The sequence below is a fragment of the Trichosurus vulpecula genome, chromosome 3 (genome assembly GCF_011100635.1).
Source record: "Trichosurus vulpecula isolate mTriVul1 chromosome 3, mTriVul1.pri, whole genome shotgun sequence".
Lineage (NCBI taxonomy): Eukaryota > Metazoa > Chordata > Mammalia > Diprotodontia > Phalangeridae > Trichosurus > Trichosurus vulpecula.
Genome location: NC_050575.1, coordinates 436,115,261 through 436,132,167, shown reverse-complemented (window position 1 = coordinate 436,132,167; position 16,907 = coordinate 436,115,261). Strand labels below are relative to the sequence as shown.

General features: G+C 53.2%; 1 protein-coding gene across 3 annotated transcripts; it reads right to left on the bottom strand.

Annotated features, from left to right (window-relative positions):
* Nucleotides 1-366: 366 nt before the first annotated feature.
* MAVS (mitochondrial antiviral signaling protein) lies at nucleotides 367-16,297 on the bottom strand. Of its 3 annotated transcripts, none has more exons than XM_036749085.1 (8): nucleotides 16,164-16,297; nucleotides 15,262-15,311; nucleotides 13,756-13,885; nucleotides 13,300-13,474; nucleotides 12,079-12,347; nucleotides 11,024-11,174; nucleotides 4,376-4,608; nucleotides 367-3,408 (listed from the first exon to the last, which is right to left on the bottom strand). In XM_036749085.1, exons 3-8 carry the CDS (start codon nucleotides 13,870-13,872, stop codon nucleotides 2,875-2,877), a joined length of 1,479 nt encoding a protein of 492 aa, XP_036604980.1. In that variant the 5' UTR covers nucleotides 13,873-13,885; nucleotides 15,262-15,311; nucleotides 16,164-16,297; the 3' UTR covers nucleotides 367-2,874. The 3 variants fall into 3 exon arrangements, with proteins under 3 accessions (XP_036604980.1, XP_036604982.1, XP_036604981.1); XM_036749087.1 differs by having other exon boundaries at nucleotides 12,079-12,344; nucleotides 16,164-16,289; XM_036749086.1 differs by lacking the exon at nucleotides 15,262-15,311.
* Between the last annotated feature and the right edge of the window lie 610 nt (nucleotides 16,298-16,907).

The window sequence follows — 16,907 nt, the reverse complement described above, 5'->3', positions numbered from 1 at the left end:
AATTCCAAACTATCCCTGAGGGCCAGTGCTACAACCTAGGCCTCCACTCCTAACTGGGCCCAGAGCTTGATCTTGGTGGAGATGGGGGTCAAAGGACCAGACCATCCCCTTTCTGGTTCTGTGGAACCCTCTAGTGGCTCAGAATTAAGGGCTGAAACAGTGAGGTGACCTGGCAAGAGAACAAGGAAGCTCTGAATAATGGGTCTAATATACTCCTTCCAGCACATGCTGCCCACCCTCTCCTTCTGTGTCCTGACTCAGGAAGGGCTGTGCCTACCCCCAGCCTCCCTCCCCGGCCCCAGGTGGACTGGGGCCTTTCCAGCCACCCCTCAAGTTCTGGCAGCCAGTGACAGTGTCCTCTCTTGCTGTCGATTTCTCCAAACAGCTTTATTGTAGATGCTGGCAAGCAACCGCAGGGTCCCGGGGGGGTGGGGGTGGGGGTGTGATGGTGGGCACAAGACAACCAACTCTCCTGTAAACCTTTTTGCTAAACTTGTGGGGAAGTGGGCCCAGAGCAGGGTCCTGGGGCGAGGTGCTAGGTGTCTACACCATGAGATCATGCTTCCACTGCTCTCACCTAAAGGTATTTTACTGGAATGGGTTGTAGGAAAGGAACAGAGGACCCGTGGGGTTCTCCACGCATTGGGCTCCTGTCAGGCCCCAGGGTGTCCCCTGTGGTGTGTTAGACCAACAGTGCTAAATTCCAGGCTTAATCAACACAGCATAAAGCAGTGGCGTGAAGTTACCGGGGAATGATCCATGGGTGAGGGGCCCAAGCTGTGGAAGAGTTAGAAAGCCAACAGAAAGCCCACCTCCCAAGGACCCGCTCTCCTCTCCCCTCCTCTGTCCTCAAGGACAGCAAGGCATGCTGGAGAGATGGCACCAAAATCCTCCAGATGGCAGTTTGTCACCCGCTCCAAGGAGGGCCATTGCTTCACTTCTCCACAGAGCAAGCGCCTTCTCTACGTCCATTCGACAATGGAGAGCGGCGGGCCCTCCTCTCACACACTACAGGGTGCCCGAGGAGACGGGCTGCCACACTCAAGGCAAGCTTCCTGGAGGTGGGAAGTGAGGAACAAGGCCTGAGAGCCTGGAGGGGGAGGAGGGGGGGGGTCACAGGACAGCACAACTCCAAACAGAATGTGCACTCCCAGAGGGCAGGGCCTGGTTTCATCGGGGATGCTGGCCTGTGGCATAGCAGACACACTAAGCGGCTTATTCTGGATGTCAATTCCAGCTCTATTCCTTGCTGCCAACACGGCCTTGGGTGTCATGGAACCTCGCTGACTCTGGCCCCTAACCTGGGCTACACGGAGCTTGGACCAGGGGATCCCAGGAAGCCCTAAGATGTGAGTGACACCATGACAGGTCAGAAGCAGGGCCCCTCTTAGGGAGAGAGTGCTGGCTCTGATGCCAGATGAGCTAGACTGGATCCCCCAGGAGATGGGACTAAGGACAGAGGCAAACTTTGGAAGTGGGCGGAAATTACACAGGCTACAACCGCCCTGCCCTGAGCTGAAATCCAGCTGGCCTGCACATGGCTCCCAATCCGTAGCACTTAGAGCTGGGAAGGACCTTAGCCATCAACCAATCCCCTCACTTTACAGTTGAAGAAACTGAGGCTCAAAGTGGCCTGCCCAAAGGCACAAAGAAGCAGCTGAGCCAGGATTTGAACCCAAGACTCCTCATCCTGTAGCCTTTCTACCACGTGCCAGTGGTAATGAGACGGGGAAAAGGATGGGCATGAGCTGGTTGTAGATGAATGGGATGGTGAGGAGTTGGCAATGACATGGAAGTTCTGGGGGTGGGGGACAAGGAGCCCCTGGAGGAGCCTGAGGGCAGCTGCAGAGAAGGCCTCTTTTGCCTGTCTCGTGACCAGCTTCTGAGGCTGGACTCCACACCAAGAGGCCTCCTTGGGAAGGCACAGGGAGAGGGACTGGGCCCTCTCAGCTCCAAAGGCATGTGGGCAAGGCCACGAGGTTTCATTTTCTGCCAGGGACTTGGGCATGGGCTTGACCGCTTGGTCAAGGCCTGACATGTTCTCTGTTTCCCATGAGTCTCTCTTCTCTCCCCAACCTGCCCCAGCTCCTCAAGATCAGGGGCCCATCACCTCTTGCTTCCTTGGCAGGCCTAGCACTAGTGGTCTCAACGAAAGACCCGAGTACCAGTGGGAAGTGGGGAGGAGGTGGCTGGGGTGGTCAACCAACATTAACAGGGCCTCCCAGATCTGCCTGGTGGTGGGCCTCTCTCTCACTTTCCTGAAAGACGGTCATTCAGACTATGCCAGGATACCCTCAATGCCAAGGAAGTTGTTACTTCCCAAGGCAGCCCACAGCTCAGAGGGCTGTAAAGTTGGGTCTTCTGCTGCACCTCCTGTCCACAAGAGCTCCAGTTCTGAGACAAATCTTGTCTGCTTCCTCCACAACCAGGGATAAGTCAGATAAATGAATGCTAGACCTTGACCAAGGTGACGGTTTCACTCTGGGACCCGACTGCTTCCCTAACTCGAGTGTCCCACAAATGCAGAAGAGTGGCCACCGGCAGCCCGGCCCCCCTGCAGAAGCTACAACACAAAGCACGTAAGTGGGACGGGACAAATATGCGCAGACTACGTTCAGGCCTCTCTAGGCCTCTGACCCCCTACTTTGCACAGAGGAGGAAGCAGGTGCATGGACACAAGCATCCCTGGCCCTAGGAGCCAGCCCCGCTGGTCATGGTTAGATGACCCCATGAGCATGGGGGCATCTGGAATGCTCCCAGAGCCTCTCCCTCCAACCCAGCCTGCAACAACTCCTCTCCCCAGCCCCTAGATGGGGGGCCAGCCACAGGATCTAAGGCTTGAAGAGAGGGGAGGGAGGGGGCCCGTCAGGCCCCTTACTTTCGGATGCGCTTGTACAAGACAGCCAAGGCCACAGAAAAGAGCACCACAGCCACAGCAGAACCTAGCCACACTCCCCAGGAGTCGTCCCCATTGGGACCAACTCCAGGCTGGGCTGCAGTGCCAGGTGTCCGGCCCAAGCCGGGACTGCTCCCAAGGAGGCCCTCACTGGGCCCCTCGTCAACATGGAGCTCAAAGGTTCCCAGGGAGGGGCTCTTTGAGCCCCCTTGTTGTTTGGGGGCTTCTGGTTTCCCAGGGGAAGGCACACTGGTGACTGATGAGTAGTCATTCTCCTCAGGGAGATTCCTAGAACTGGAGCTGATGTGGAGGGACCCCATGCTCCCAGAGTCACTGCTGATCATCAGGTCCTCAGAGCCACCGGAGTAGGGCTGGTCATCACATGAGTGAAGCACCCCAGGTTTGCTCACCTCTGCCTCTTCCGCATGGGGATGGGGCGCCCGCACTGAGGGGGCTGGCCCAGGGGACACCCGGTGGGAAGGGCTGGGGAACTTTGGGGCCAATGGCAGCACCTGCAGGGAAACAGAATCTGGGCTGTCACTGGGATGCTGGGGCTAGATATCACCAAATTGGGGGGGTGGAGGTGACCAGAGGTAAAGGCAGAGACTGCATCAGCAGACCTGAAGTCCCCAAGCTAGCTCAGCCTTCAGCCTTGATCATCAGATCCTCTTGGGGATTGTGGCAAAGCCACTGGGAGTTTGGGGAGGGCAGAAGGATGTGCGAGTGGAAATAGGAAGAGGGTCCAGGCCAGGGTCCGACGGAAGTCCTTAATGTGCTCCCCCCACCTTCCCCTTCCCCCCACTTCTGGCACTCTCCAGGCACAGAAATCATTCAGGGTAAAGAATTGTGCTCAGACTCTAGGACAGATCCTGTCCTGAAAGTCAGAACCACAAGACCCACAGGGAAAAAGGATGTCCTGGTTCCTTCCTGCCCGAGACCTGTAGAGTCAGTGGGGCTAGACCCCCAAACTGTTCCTGGTCTAGAGGCCAACAAGGGACCCTTAGACCCCAAATCTCTGCACGCTCAAGAGATTGAGAGGCTATGTAAAGTCAGAACAAAAAAAAAAGTCCTCTTCAGGCTAGGCAACTGAAGGCCCCTGGGGCCTTCTGAAGGAGCTGGACTGGGGTGCCATTCACCCTTGTTCCACAAACCCAGAGCCAGAGAGATGCTGCAGGGAGCCGAACCTCAGCTACCCCACCTTCCCCAGCAGGGAGTGACCACAGGGGATCCATTCCATGAGGAGGACCCAGGCTGAGAGGATAACCAGGGTCAGGAAAGGCTCAGAGAAATCCCTGGAATGGGATCCCCCCCTCGTGGGCCACTGAAGGGAGGCAGAGAAACGTGGGGGCCAACTTTGCTCTGTAAGGCCAGTGTCAAAGAAAGCAACCGCAGATTTCTCACTTAGGAGGGCTGAACCCAGAACCACTAGCCCCTAAAAGAACCTGGGACACTCTTCCTACCGGGGGAAGGAGATCTCACCTTCTGTGACCCTTGCATCCTGGTGGTGGGCTCTCTACCCGCAGACAGGCCTGTGCTTTGGATGGCGGGGGCAGCTATTAGCTGGTTCTCATTACCCTGTGAGGAAGCTGTGGCTTCAAGTGATGAAGGCGGTGACTGGGGTCCAGATGTTGGGCCTGCCTTCTTAGAATAGGGCACAAAGGAGACAGATGGAGACACGGGGCCTCTGGAAGATGGTGGGAGAGAGGCAGAAGCTGGGGGTGGAAAAAAGGGGGTAACACTTGTAATGGTTGATGCTTCTCCCAGAATGTCAGGCTAGCCCAACCTAGGCCTCTAGGCCATCCCTTCAGGCCAGTTGTCCTTCTCTCACTTCACCACCATTCCCTAGCTGTCTTCTCACCCTGGAAGATCCTGCCGGTCCTGGGACCGTCACACGACAGCCCCTTGAAAAATGCTCAGTGACTGGCGGATTGGGAAGAGGATTTGGGGTGATTCTCCATTGGGATAAGAAGCAGGTGGCTCACACTCCTGGTTTTGGCTTCAGAGGCCTAACCGCTGACCCAGTCCAGACATCTCTAAGAGACTGAGCTCCTTTGGGTAAGGCCACAAGGAAGGCAGATGGCCACCACCAATGCCACCCATCCCACTGATACTTACCAAAGTTCACTAAATTTTAAAGTTGTAACAGAACTTTGTGGCCTGCCTGTCCAATGCCCAAGTGGCCCCCTCTACTTGGGGGCCACTCACCCTGTTTGCATCTCCCCACTCTGGGGCCAGACAGAATCAGCCCCATCCCTCTTCTATCTTCCACTCCAAAATGGCTCTCGCACCTAGCATGGTGGCCAACACCTCTAATCCTCCCTACTCTTAAGCTTGAGAGTTCTGAGCTGCAGTGGGCCAAGCCAACGATGCCTGGGAATCCAAAGTGCGGGCACCAATACGGTGAGCCTACTGGGGAGGGGAGAGGAAGGAAGGTCTCTAGGTCAGAAGAAAGGGAGCAGGTTAAAGCTCCCATGCTGATCATAATGGGATGGGCCCTCTAAGTGGCTACTGCACTTCCAGCCTAGGTGAGATAAGGGAGACCCAGTTTTAAAACAAACAAAGCCAGCTAAGGTATTCCCCAAGTCTTTTCTTCTCCAGGCTCTTTACCATCCTGGCCACCCTGCTTTGCCCAGACTAAACAACACACTTCCCCCGATCTGTGCAAAGCAGAGGGAGAAGCTCTGCCTCTTCATGCAGCCCAAGACTGCATGTACTTTCTCTCTGGTACATCCCACTGCTGCCTCAGGGTGAGTTTATAAGCCCCTAAAACTTCCTAATTGCTTCCACCATCTAACCAAACATCCCCCATCTTATGCTTGCTTGTAAAGCTGGGTTTTGGAACCTTTATCCCCATTGGACTTCATCTTATTAGATACAGATCGAAGGGCCTGTCACTATCTTTGTTTGGGGACCTCACCATCTGTTGTATTAGCTCCGTGTCATCTTCAGACTGATAAGTACACCGTCTGCACTGCCAATGACTGACCCAAGTTGCTGATAAACATGCTCGAGTATGCTGGGTGGAGCACAGATCCCCTGAGCACTCCACCAGAGACTTCTGACCACTCAGTCTCACCATTCAACCATCGCCAATTCTCGATGCAGCTTCTAACTGTATCACTGTCCAGTCCACAGGAATGCCTCCAGGGCGGCTGAGGGTTCCCTTGCTATCTCCTTACTTGTCTGGAGGAGCCACTGCTTATTAACTGTTTTTGTTTTGTCTTTTCCAATGCAAAGGCCACTCTCCTTGAGAGAGAAAACAGCCACCAAAAGAGTGTAGCATCCATCATTCCATCTGGCACGAGCAACGTCCGATGCTTCATCGACTCCTCCGTGTTCTTCCCTTTTTTAGACTAGATTTGTGAATCCATCAGTATAGGGAGTCCCTCTGGAGGAAACTCCTTCTACCGATGTTTGGAACCACCTTCTCTGCCTGGAGCACGCAGGGGTAAAGTGCCTTACCCAGTCTCATACATATAGGGTGTGTATGTAGGACTCAAATCCAAGTCTTCCTGACCCTGAAGCTGGTTTTATTCAGTAGGACTATCTTGTCCTTGACTTTCTTCGCTAGCCTTCAGGTCTTCTGACATTACTTTTACCTAACTGTGCCACACTCACCATCCTCTTGCTACCTGCCATCTTTGGTGCCAGGCTCTGTTGGTCACTGAGTTTCCTAGGGATCCACGTCAGTCTCTTCAAACCATGCTAGTGGTTTCCCTTTGTGTCTTCAGTTTCATTTTGAGTGTTTCCCATCCTTCCTGGGCTGACTTCCCCTACAGAATTTTAGTCCATGGATTCTACTTATCCTTCCTCTGAACCCTTCCAAATTGATTCTCCCCAAATCTAGGTTGCAGGTCAGCCTATGCTCAGTTTTCCTCTCCTATGCTACCACAAATTTTAGGAGGAAGAGGTCACTTCCCTTTAATGTGCCCCTCATTTCTATCCCCACAAATTCTTCCCTGTGAGAATCTATACAAAATAAAATTCCCTCTTTTCATTTATTATCCTTCCACCTCTTGCAGAATTGAAATTATCATTAAGGCAAGCCAAAAAGTGCAGCACCAATATGGCAAGCATAAGATGGGGGAGGTTTGGTTAGATGGTGGAAGCAATTAGGAAGTTTAAGGGGCTTATAAACTCACCCTGAGGCAGCAGTGGGATGTACCAGAGAGAAAGTACATGCAGTCTTGGGCTGCATGAAGAGGCAGAGCTTCTCCCTCTGCTTTGCACAGATCGGGGGAAGTGTGTTGTTTAGCCTGGGCAAAGCAGGGTGGCCAGGATGGTGAAGAGCCTGGAGAAGAAAAGACCTGGGGAATACCTTAGCTGGCTTTGTTTGTTTTTTTGAAACTGGGTCTCCCTTTTGGTGGAAAGATCTCCAACAGATGACTTTGAAAGCTGGTCTCCCATCACTAACTGTATTGTATCTTGGTGCCAGGGGTATGGCCTGCTTCCTAAAGTCCCCATCTATTTCCCCTTCCTGTTGAGGTGGCTGATAGGTCAAATCTGCTTCTGTTTCTTGCCCCACTGACCTTCACCCCAATGCCTTTCACCCCAATTCTTTCTCCAACCCCCTGGTTCTTGGATTTCCTCACAAATATACACTCTTCATATACAATGCAGTCATCCTCTCCAACCACTCTAACTTATGGGGTTCTTCTGAATATGGTGCTGCCTCCTAGAACTGGAGTCAGGTCACGAGTGTCATCTCGTACCTCTTCGACAAGGTGGAATTTGCTTCCTGGGTTTGGACCTTTCCATCACCTTGTCCGCTACCTAGATCCTTGGCACCTACATACTGACACCTGAGACCCGAGTTCTACTGCTAGCACCTTTCTTGGATTTTGTCACCTGGGTGGAGTTTTCACCACTCTTCTCCTTCCTTCACCATGGCTCTTCTCTATGGTGCAGAGTTTGGCGGAGGTGCTTACGCAGTCTTCTCCCCCTCTGATCCTTTTCATTCAAAGCCCTTTTGATCAGGCTTTCAGAACGCTACAAAAATTTATTCTTCACATCCATCGGCGCCCTCCATTCCTGGCCACGCTTCAGGATTCCAAATACCACCCTCAGATGTCATCTTCTGAACAGGTTTACTTCCCAAAACAGTTCTTCTCTTCCATATTCCTTGTCTTCCCTGAGTACCAGTGTGGAAAACACCACCTGTGTCCCTAGAGTCTTCAGTTTCTTGCCCAGGGTTCCATGATCTTTGGCACACGCATGCATAAACGTGTATATATACACACATACAAATACAGTGTTATACATCTGTATGCATATATGTACCACTATACGGGTGTATATGTATATATACACTTTACAAACATACATATTGTGTACACACATTATGTATTCACACATGTGCATATGTATATAAATACACACATACATTACAGACACAGACACACAGACACACACACACACTGCAGCAAAGTGGAACAGTGAATAGAACACTGGGCCTGGAGTCAGGAAGACCTGAGTTCAAATCCAGCTTCAGACACTTACTCACTTAATGTCTGCCTCAGTTTCCACATCTGTAAAATGAGGATGATGATAGCACCCACTTTCTGGGGCTGTTGAGGATCGAATATTTGTAAAACTCTTTGTCCAGTGCCTGGAACATGGTCAGCACTTAATAAGTGCTTGTTCCTGCTCTCATATACGCACGAGTGTCCTGAGATACCAAAGTAGGCGTATAAACAAGTCACTGTCAGTCTCCTCTCGGGGGCCTTTTTGGAGGCATCAATGAAGCTTTTCCCACATCTCCTCTTCAGCGACTGGGTGAAGCTGTCCCTAACCCTTCCCCGCCGCCCCCTTCTCCAGGCTCAGTTGGCTTGAGTGCAGCTGCTGCCCCCACTGTCCTTGGGAAGCATTCCTGCTTCCTTTCCTGGGCCGTCTGAGCCCGCCGCACACAAGCGGGAGGCTGTGGGGTCCCAGAGGGCCAGGTTTGCCAGAAATTTTTTTTGCAGCTGTTTTGTCCTTCCATTTTTATCTTCAAAGACCCATGGGATGACTTTGCTCAGCTGGACCTCTCCCAGATCTTCTGTTCTTTTATGGAGAGATACAGTTTCTATTCATCATCTTTTTATATATTTTTACAAGTTTTATGTTCTAAACCTGTTACGGGAATAAATAATTTAATAAGTTTGTATTCTAAACCGCTATCGCCTTGGTCTCTTTCTGCTCATTAAGGCACTTTTACACTCACTTCGTCTCCTTGCTAAAGCAACTGATTGACATTGGTGAAATTCCTGCATGATGTGACTGTAACTGGTGTCAATATCTTTTCTTTCATCTATTCCCCGTTTTCCAATAATTTGTTTGAAGAAGTCAGGATTGCATTGTCTCCATTACATATGCTTATATTTTTCTCATTTTTATTTTTTCACCTAGTTTTTTACTTTTTTGGATTTTGGATCTTTTCTCTAGCAAGTCAGTGGTCTGATTGTACACACAGAGCTGAGAGAGCACTGACTCTCAAGTTAGTCAGTAACCTTTAGTAAGTGCCTACTGTGTGCCAAGTGCGGAGCTAAACACTGTCATGATGATCAGCATGACAATACCACCAGAAGACCTAAGTGGGTATCCCTAATTACATAGTTTTCATGGAGAGACAGAAATCCCCATATTGCAAAGAAAGGTCTCAAAATACGCTGGAGATCTTGACCAATATACTGGGACTGACCCATTATCACAGATTGAATTATCCTCCGCAATCTCCTGGATGTCATTTAGCCAAAAAACCTTATAAGCAGGAGGACGGAAGACCTGAGCCCCAGACCGGTCAGACCCCCTGCGTTCTCCAGGAGGTTCTCCAATGGCCAAAGTCTGAAAGACAGCTACAGGCAGGACCATGGTGAGTCACACCAAATGATGCTCTCGACACGGAATGGACCACAACAGTGCAAAGCATGCTGGGAATGCTGCCAGAGGCCCTGGGCCCAATCGTGGCTCCACTGCTTCCTTTCATGTGATGAGCACATTCCTGCACTTGTCATTTGGGGATCCAGCCCCAAGTAGTGGGGTACTGCACAGAGTGACACAGACAGCATCCCCACCAAGGAAATGGAGAAGGCCGTCACACCCTCGGGCCATCTGTCAGCCCCCACCTGATGGGGTGCTTGGGTGCTTGTGCTTGGACCCTAACTCTAACAGCCTCTGCTTGCATGCCTGTGCCTGAACCCCAATTCCAAAACCACATCCAGTTCTAAAATCACATCTCTCCCTAGCCTCCCAATACTGTCTCAGGCAGTTTCTCTCTAGCTCAAGGGCAGCATGCCCCAGCAACACACTTATCTCCACTCCTTTCACAGTAGGCAGCTGTGCCTATCTATAGACTGACACCCTGTGTACTGATAATTGGCTGTGCACTGGGTCACAGCAATATTTACTACTGACCTTACTGATATGTATCCTACGTATAGTCAAATGTATACTCTCTTACATTTATTTTGTCTCCACCTAGATATTCCCAGTCAGCCCTGATAGCTAGTTAACTTAGTGTCTTTTCAGGGTCAAAACCACACCCCCTGGTCGAAACCACACCCCCCAGTAGCCCCTGCCTTGGGCTATTTCCCAGTGAACTCTGGGTAATACACCTGCACAGTAGATACAAAAAGTGCATGTTCCTTTAAGAACATTCTTTAACCACACCTTAATCACTCCCTAATCCTACCCCAAAACAGCTAATGACAAGTTTCACCCCTAAATCTCTTATAAAAGCTTTTCCTGCATCTCTATAAGGTTGCAGGTTCCCTAAGAACTCTTGCCCATTGTAAAGCATAATAAATCTTTGCCACTTTGACTTAAAAAATGCTTGAGATTGTGAATTAGTTCTAGATGGCAGTACTTGGGTCCTTGAGGGGTACTCCCCCTCAACCACCCCGTCTGGGAACTCCAGTCTTGGAAACTTTAGTTTTGGGATTCCTGAATCCCTGGGTTTTTCTCCCTCAACACTATCAAAGCAAGGATCCTAGGCTAGGGAGATCATGGTGGGGATACTGACCATGATATACTGGGAGAGTCCCAGAGCTACTCCCTTCCTCCAGAAAGGCTGTCTGTCACTCAGTTTGGGGGAAAGAATGAGGTCTGCTCAGTGGGATTTTAACCTCCAGAACTGAAGAGCTATCCTACCTGGGGGGCTGTCACCTGATCCTCCGCTTGCCTTACGGTGTTTTCCAGTGACTGTGGGGGCAGGAGTTGAGAAAGAAGAGTGTCCAGGGGAGCTTTGGGGGTTCCTGGATGTGTCCCCAGAATGGGCAGGATTCATGGTTGCCCCTGGGACCTAAGAAAGGAAATATGTTAATAATGAATCCAATCCTTTCAGAAGCCAATGATCTGAGACAGTGAAAAATACACTGGACTCCAGAGGCAGGACCTAGGAGCCCAACTCTGAAGCTTGCTAGAGAACCCTGGGCAAATCATTTTATCTGAGTCAGTTTCCTTATCTTTAAAGTGGGGAAAGTAGTTGTACTCTTGACCTAGCATCAAGTTCTGTGTAAATGTGAACTCTGATAATTGAGAGGCTCCAGGGAGTGTGGTCATGTCCATGTGTGCCTCCCTCAGCCCTGCATCCAAAGAAACCATAACAGCAGCATGGAACTACTTCTCTAGTTCCCAGTTCTGTGTCCTCCACACTAGGAATTAAAATTTATTTAATTATTCTAAACCTCTTTAAAGAAATGTAGATCCAGTGTCTGGTCTAACTTTTTATCCTAGTAGATAAAAACATGTGCCTCCCTTCCCCCACCTTACCCAAACATTTCAGGAATAAATGGAGAATTGGCTTTCCCCCATCCTTTCTGACCTTCCAGGGTCGGTTCAGATAGACCCCTCTGCTAATGTCTTTTCTGACCGTTCCAAGGCATACTCATCCCTCCCTTCCTGGAACACCCACAGTTCTCAGCTGAATCTGGACCCCAAGTCTAGCATCTAGAATGTTCTTTAACTGTTCCTAGTCTTCCCAGACCATCAGCTCCTGATGGTGTAAGATTCTGTTGTACCCATAATCTTACACAACACATATACTTCTAAAGATACTTACTGGTGGATTCCCAAGAGATCCTCCCAAGCCTTCCAGGCTCGGGTCTTCATGGAAAGGTGAGAACAAAGACCTTCACCTCAATGGTCTGAGATCCCACCCTGAAGACCAGAAGCCATCATCCCAACTGGGGAAGGAAAAGGCGTACCTCACTCTTAGAGTCTGGTGGCTGTGTGTCCTGGATGGGGGCAGTGTGGCTGTCCTGTGCTTCCTTTCTCTCCAGGTCTGGGTAACCATTGTAGGTGGTGTCAGGCAAAGGGGCTGACTGGGTGGCTGGACTCCTGCTGGCAGGCGGACGAGGCCCTGGGATCCCAGCAGAAGGGCGTGGTGGAGTGTTCAGGGCCGCCTGCTGGTTTCTGGCTGGGGCACCAGATGGAGCAGGGGCAGTGATGGCTCCAGGATGGTTTTGGAACCCTACTGGAGGGCAGGGGGGGTGGGAGGGGAAGAACAAAGAGGCAGGTTGAGTTACAGGCATGTCAGGACTAGGTCCCAAAGGTCGCACAAGCTATGCAGTAAAAAGCAGGCCATCTTAGTGGTCCCAACCTGCTCTACCAAACGCCTTTATTTCCGCTGAGCAAAGACAGAGAACCGGGGAGTTGGATTAGCTCTCCAAGCTCTCCTGTGGCTTCCTGTTGCCCCCTGGCTCACGCACCCATGATGCCTGGGTCTGGCACCAAAGTGGCTTCCAAGGTGGGAGCCACAGCCCTTTTTGGGCTCATCCCGCATCACTGCCCTTCCCACCTTCCAGCCAAGGGACTCCTCTGGGATCCCAAGCTTCCTACAGACGAGGTTCTTTGCACTTTATGTCCCCAATAGAAAGTAAGTGCATTGAAGGCAGGGATTGCCTACTACAATGTCTGGTACGTTTGTCGTTGCCGTTCAGTCATTTTTCAGGGGTGTCCAACTCTCCGTGACCCCGCTGGGGGTTTTCTGGCAGAGACACTAGAGGGGTTTGCCATTTCCTTCTCCAGCTCATTTTACAGATGAGGAAACTGACGCAAACAGGGTCATGTGACTTGCCCAGGGACTAGTCATGTCTGAGGCTGGATTTGAATTCAGAAAGATGAGTCTTCCTGACTCCAGGCCCCGTGTTCTATCCACTGTGTCCCCAGCTGCCACGCCTGGTCCATGGCAGGTGCTTAACAGATGCTTGTGGAATGAAGAGGAGGACAGACAGATGTGACAGACAGAGATGATAAAGAGACAGAACAAACACACACACATCTACACGGAGGTGTGGAGAGAGAAGGCAGAGAGGAGGGGATGGGAAGCAGGACAGGTGCTGGGGCACAGACACACCAAGTCTATGGAAGGCGACACATAGCTAAGTCCCCCAGTGGTGCAAGCATACAAAGGCCAGGGTACTCACGGGCCTGGTTGGAGGCATAGACGTTGGCAACAACCTCAGCAAGCTCCATCTGCTCACACTCCTTCAGGGCCGTGATGAGGCAGGTCACCCAGCCCGTGCGCTTCCGGAGGTGATCGAAGAGCTTCCACACGCTGTCCCGGTTTCCATAACGGTCAACGTAGGCACGGAGCTTGTCCTTGAAGAGAAGGTGGTGCCCACGGCCTGAGAGGGCTCCCCTCCCAAGCTAGGATCAGGGCAGCCTTTGGGCCCCCAGAGAGGACAGAGCAGGGACTGACAGGTAATGGAAGAGCTTCTGTAGCTAGGGTTCAAGTCTGGGATTGGCTAGGGCGGGGTGGGGCACCCCGGGCTAGGGTGAGGGGCCAGGGAAGGGGACAGAGGTGTCCTTGAGGGTGTGAGCACCCTCCACATCTAGATAAGGGGAGGAGAGGGGAGGAAGCTGCCTGTTATCTCACCTACCTGGTCAGCAGCAGTGAGGCAGGGCAGATGGGACAGGATCTCCAGGACATCAATGCGGAAGAAGTCGCTGAGGTGGAAGCGAATGTACTGCTCGGTGCGGTCCTCAGCCAGAGGCATCGTCGCTCAGGTCCTGAAGGGGAAAGGAAGGGGCTCTGTGGTGTGGAGAATGTGGAGGGAGAGCCCAGGTCTGACTCCTGGCTCTGCCACTTGCTCTCAGTGTAACTGTGGGGAACTTCATTCTCTTCTCACTCTTAGTTAACTTGAGCTAACTTCCTTTCAGGTTCTAAATCTGTGATCTTATGGAAAGTGAGTGAGGAGAGGGTACTGGCCCAGTGATGGCCATTGATGAGAGCTCCAACAGAGACAGAGAATTCTTCAGAAGATGTGTAGGAAACACTGTGAGGCCACAGAACCACTGAGGCTTCCTGAGTTTGGAAAGGTGGAGGGTGAGAAAGGGTTGTTGCTGTCATCTGATGTACACCGGTGAGACGTCCAAAATCAGGCTGCCCCTTTCCAATGAGCAAGGGCTGATGATCGGGGAGACTCTGCTTTTCTCTTCTCCTGAGGAACTTCCATAATCCAATGCAGTCCAGGTTGGCTGAGAAGTCTAGTTTGGAGGCAGAGGGATGGACCAAATGACCTCTGATCCCTTTCAAACCAATTACAGAATGTCAGAGTTGGAAGGAACCTCAGAGGCCACCTAGTCCAACCAACACCTGAACAAGAATCTGGACAAGGTGTCACCCAGCCTTCCCTTTGAGACTCTGGGTAGGGAGAGCCCACGAGGCAGCTGAGGCAGTCTCTTCCACTGGCAGACAGCTCCATTAGCACAGTTTTCCCAACATCAAATCTAATACTGCTTCCTGGCAATACGGGCTCCTCATTCTGAGTTCTTCCCTCTGGGGTCCGTAGGCGGTGCCCACCAAGTCTCCTCTTTGCAGCATGGCCCCTGTTCCTTTGCAAGCTCCTCCCTTGCCATGATCTTGGTCACCTTCTCTGGACTATCACCCTTCCTAAAACATGGCCCCCGTGCTCCCCCCAGGGATATCACCTTCTTACTCTGGAACACTACATGAGCTTTCCTAGCTGACACATCCTGCTGCCAAACCCCTGTATGATGACCGGTGAAACTCTCGTCCAGCCGGCCATCTCCACCTCATCTTGGGGTTCTGTAGGCATGAGATGTGTATCTTTCCTAGGTCTGATGTTCTAGCCTACCCCCATCCCTCCCGGCATTGTGTCATCTGCAAGTGTGACGCTAATCTAACCCTGGCCCAAGCCAATGGTCAAGCCAAGGTCTGGGGGCCCTGGTGACCTCCTTCCCTTCTTCTCCTGAGACAATGATCACTATTCTTTGTGCCTGGTCATTGAACTAGCTCTGAATTCACTTCACTGAGTCATCATTAATCCATAACTCCTTTTCCACAAGAACAGCATGAGAGAATTGGTCAGCTGTTGCAATTCACCATTAGAGCTTCCTTCATTTGGGGGTAAGGTCCTAGTTACCTTGGCACAGAAGGGCACATCAGATGGGCTCCAGCAGAGAGCACTGCCACCTAAGGAGACGAGAGAAGGGGATATTGGGGGGCTGCAGAAAGCACAGAGAATGCTAGGACGTCAGGGCAGAGTCACCCTGGGGCACATCTCAGCTGCCGGAGGGGGAGGGACCTGAGGACAGGAAGCTCCTTAGAATCGCTGTTTCCAAGAGGGCAGCTATCAGCTCCTGGGGAGCTGCTGGAGTCTTAAGGCTGGGGGCCTCGCCTGGCATTGGAACCCCCAGCAGAAGCCGCTGCCCGGAGCGCTCTGCAGCGTCTCCGGAGTCTGTTCCTGGGCCTGACCCTCCTGGGACAGGGGGGAGGGGAGAGTGATATGGGGGAAAGGTCACCGGACCTGGAACCTTCCGGGAGACCTGGGCTCACGGCCGGGGGGAACAGCGACGGGACGAGGGGCGGCCCGGGGATGGGGCGCGATGAGCCTGGAAGGGGTAGTCACTGCTGCCGACCGGCGGGCACGAGGGTCAGTGTCCACGTCCAGACAGGAGGCGTCACTAAGCTACCGCCGCAAACAAACACTCCCTGTCCTCGGGCGCCTCTTCCCAGGTCAAGGCCCCCTCCCTTTGCAGGTGCTCAGCCAGGGGCACGTGGACCGGCCGGCCACCCCACCCCCACGGGAGGAAGTTCTTCCAGGCCGAGGCTGCTTTTGGTGCCAGGCTCGCAGGGAGATCTGCCTCCTGCCTCAGTTTCCTCCTCTGTCCACCTGCTGCACTCCGAGGCTCCCCCTCCCCGACCCAAGGACCATGGTCAAGGGCAGACGGGTCACACCCCCCCCAGCGACGCCCCTGCCCTTGACCTCCAGGGCGACCCACGGCGGGGAGGCGGACGGCGGACGGGAGGAGAGTCCCTGCTTACCTGCGGGCAGACCCCCAGTCCAGTCCGGCCCGGCCCGGCCCGGCGCGATGGAGGTTGGCTATGGCGCAGCCGCCCAGGCTCCTCCGCCCGGGTAGACGCGGAGGCGCCCGCAGCGCCCGAGCGTAGCCGAGGACGGGGGCGGGGGCAGGCCCAGGCTCGTGCCCACCCTCGCGGCACCCGCCCATTGGCTGGCGGGACGAGAGGGCGGGGCCTGGGAGGGAGGAAAGGGGAGGGGAAGAGAGGAAGGGAGGTGCCTAGGGGGCGGGGCTGGAGGAGGGGCGAAGGAGCGGGAGAGGGGGGCAAGGGGCGGGGCCTCGAGGGCGGGGTGGGAGGAGGGGCGAAGGAGCGGGAGAGGGGGGCGAGGGAAGGGACCGCAATGATTTGACAAAATCGAGAAAGGGAGCCAGCGGGCACCGCCAGGCACAAGTTACCCCCAAAACGGGCGGGGAAGGCGGCCCTTGGGCGCAGCACACGGCGTGGGGGCGGGGCGTCCCTGTGGCTCGCCCGCTAATAATTTGGGGGTAGGAAGGCCAGGTCTGTGTGTCACGGTCGGGGTGCGGGGTGTGCCCGGCCGCTCCCGGTGGGAGCAGGCAGAGAAGGGCCCAGGCTGGTCTCGGGGGCTCTGACTTAGCCGAGGAGGTTGCGCACCCCTCCCCCCCGGCAGGGCTGGCACAGGCCGTGCGAGTTCTAAACACACGTGCGCTGGAGAATTGAGAGTGAGGGTCCGAGGTGAGCCACGAGCCC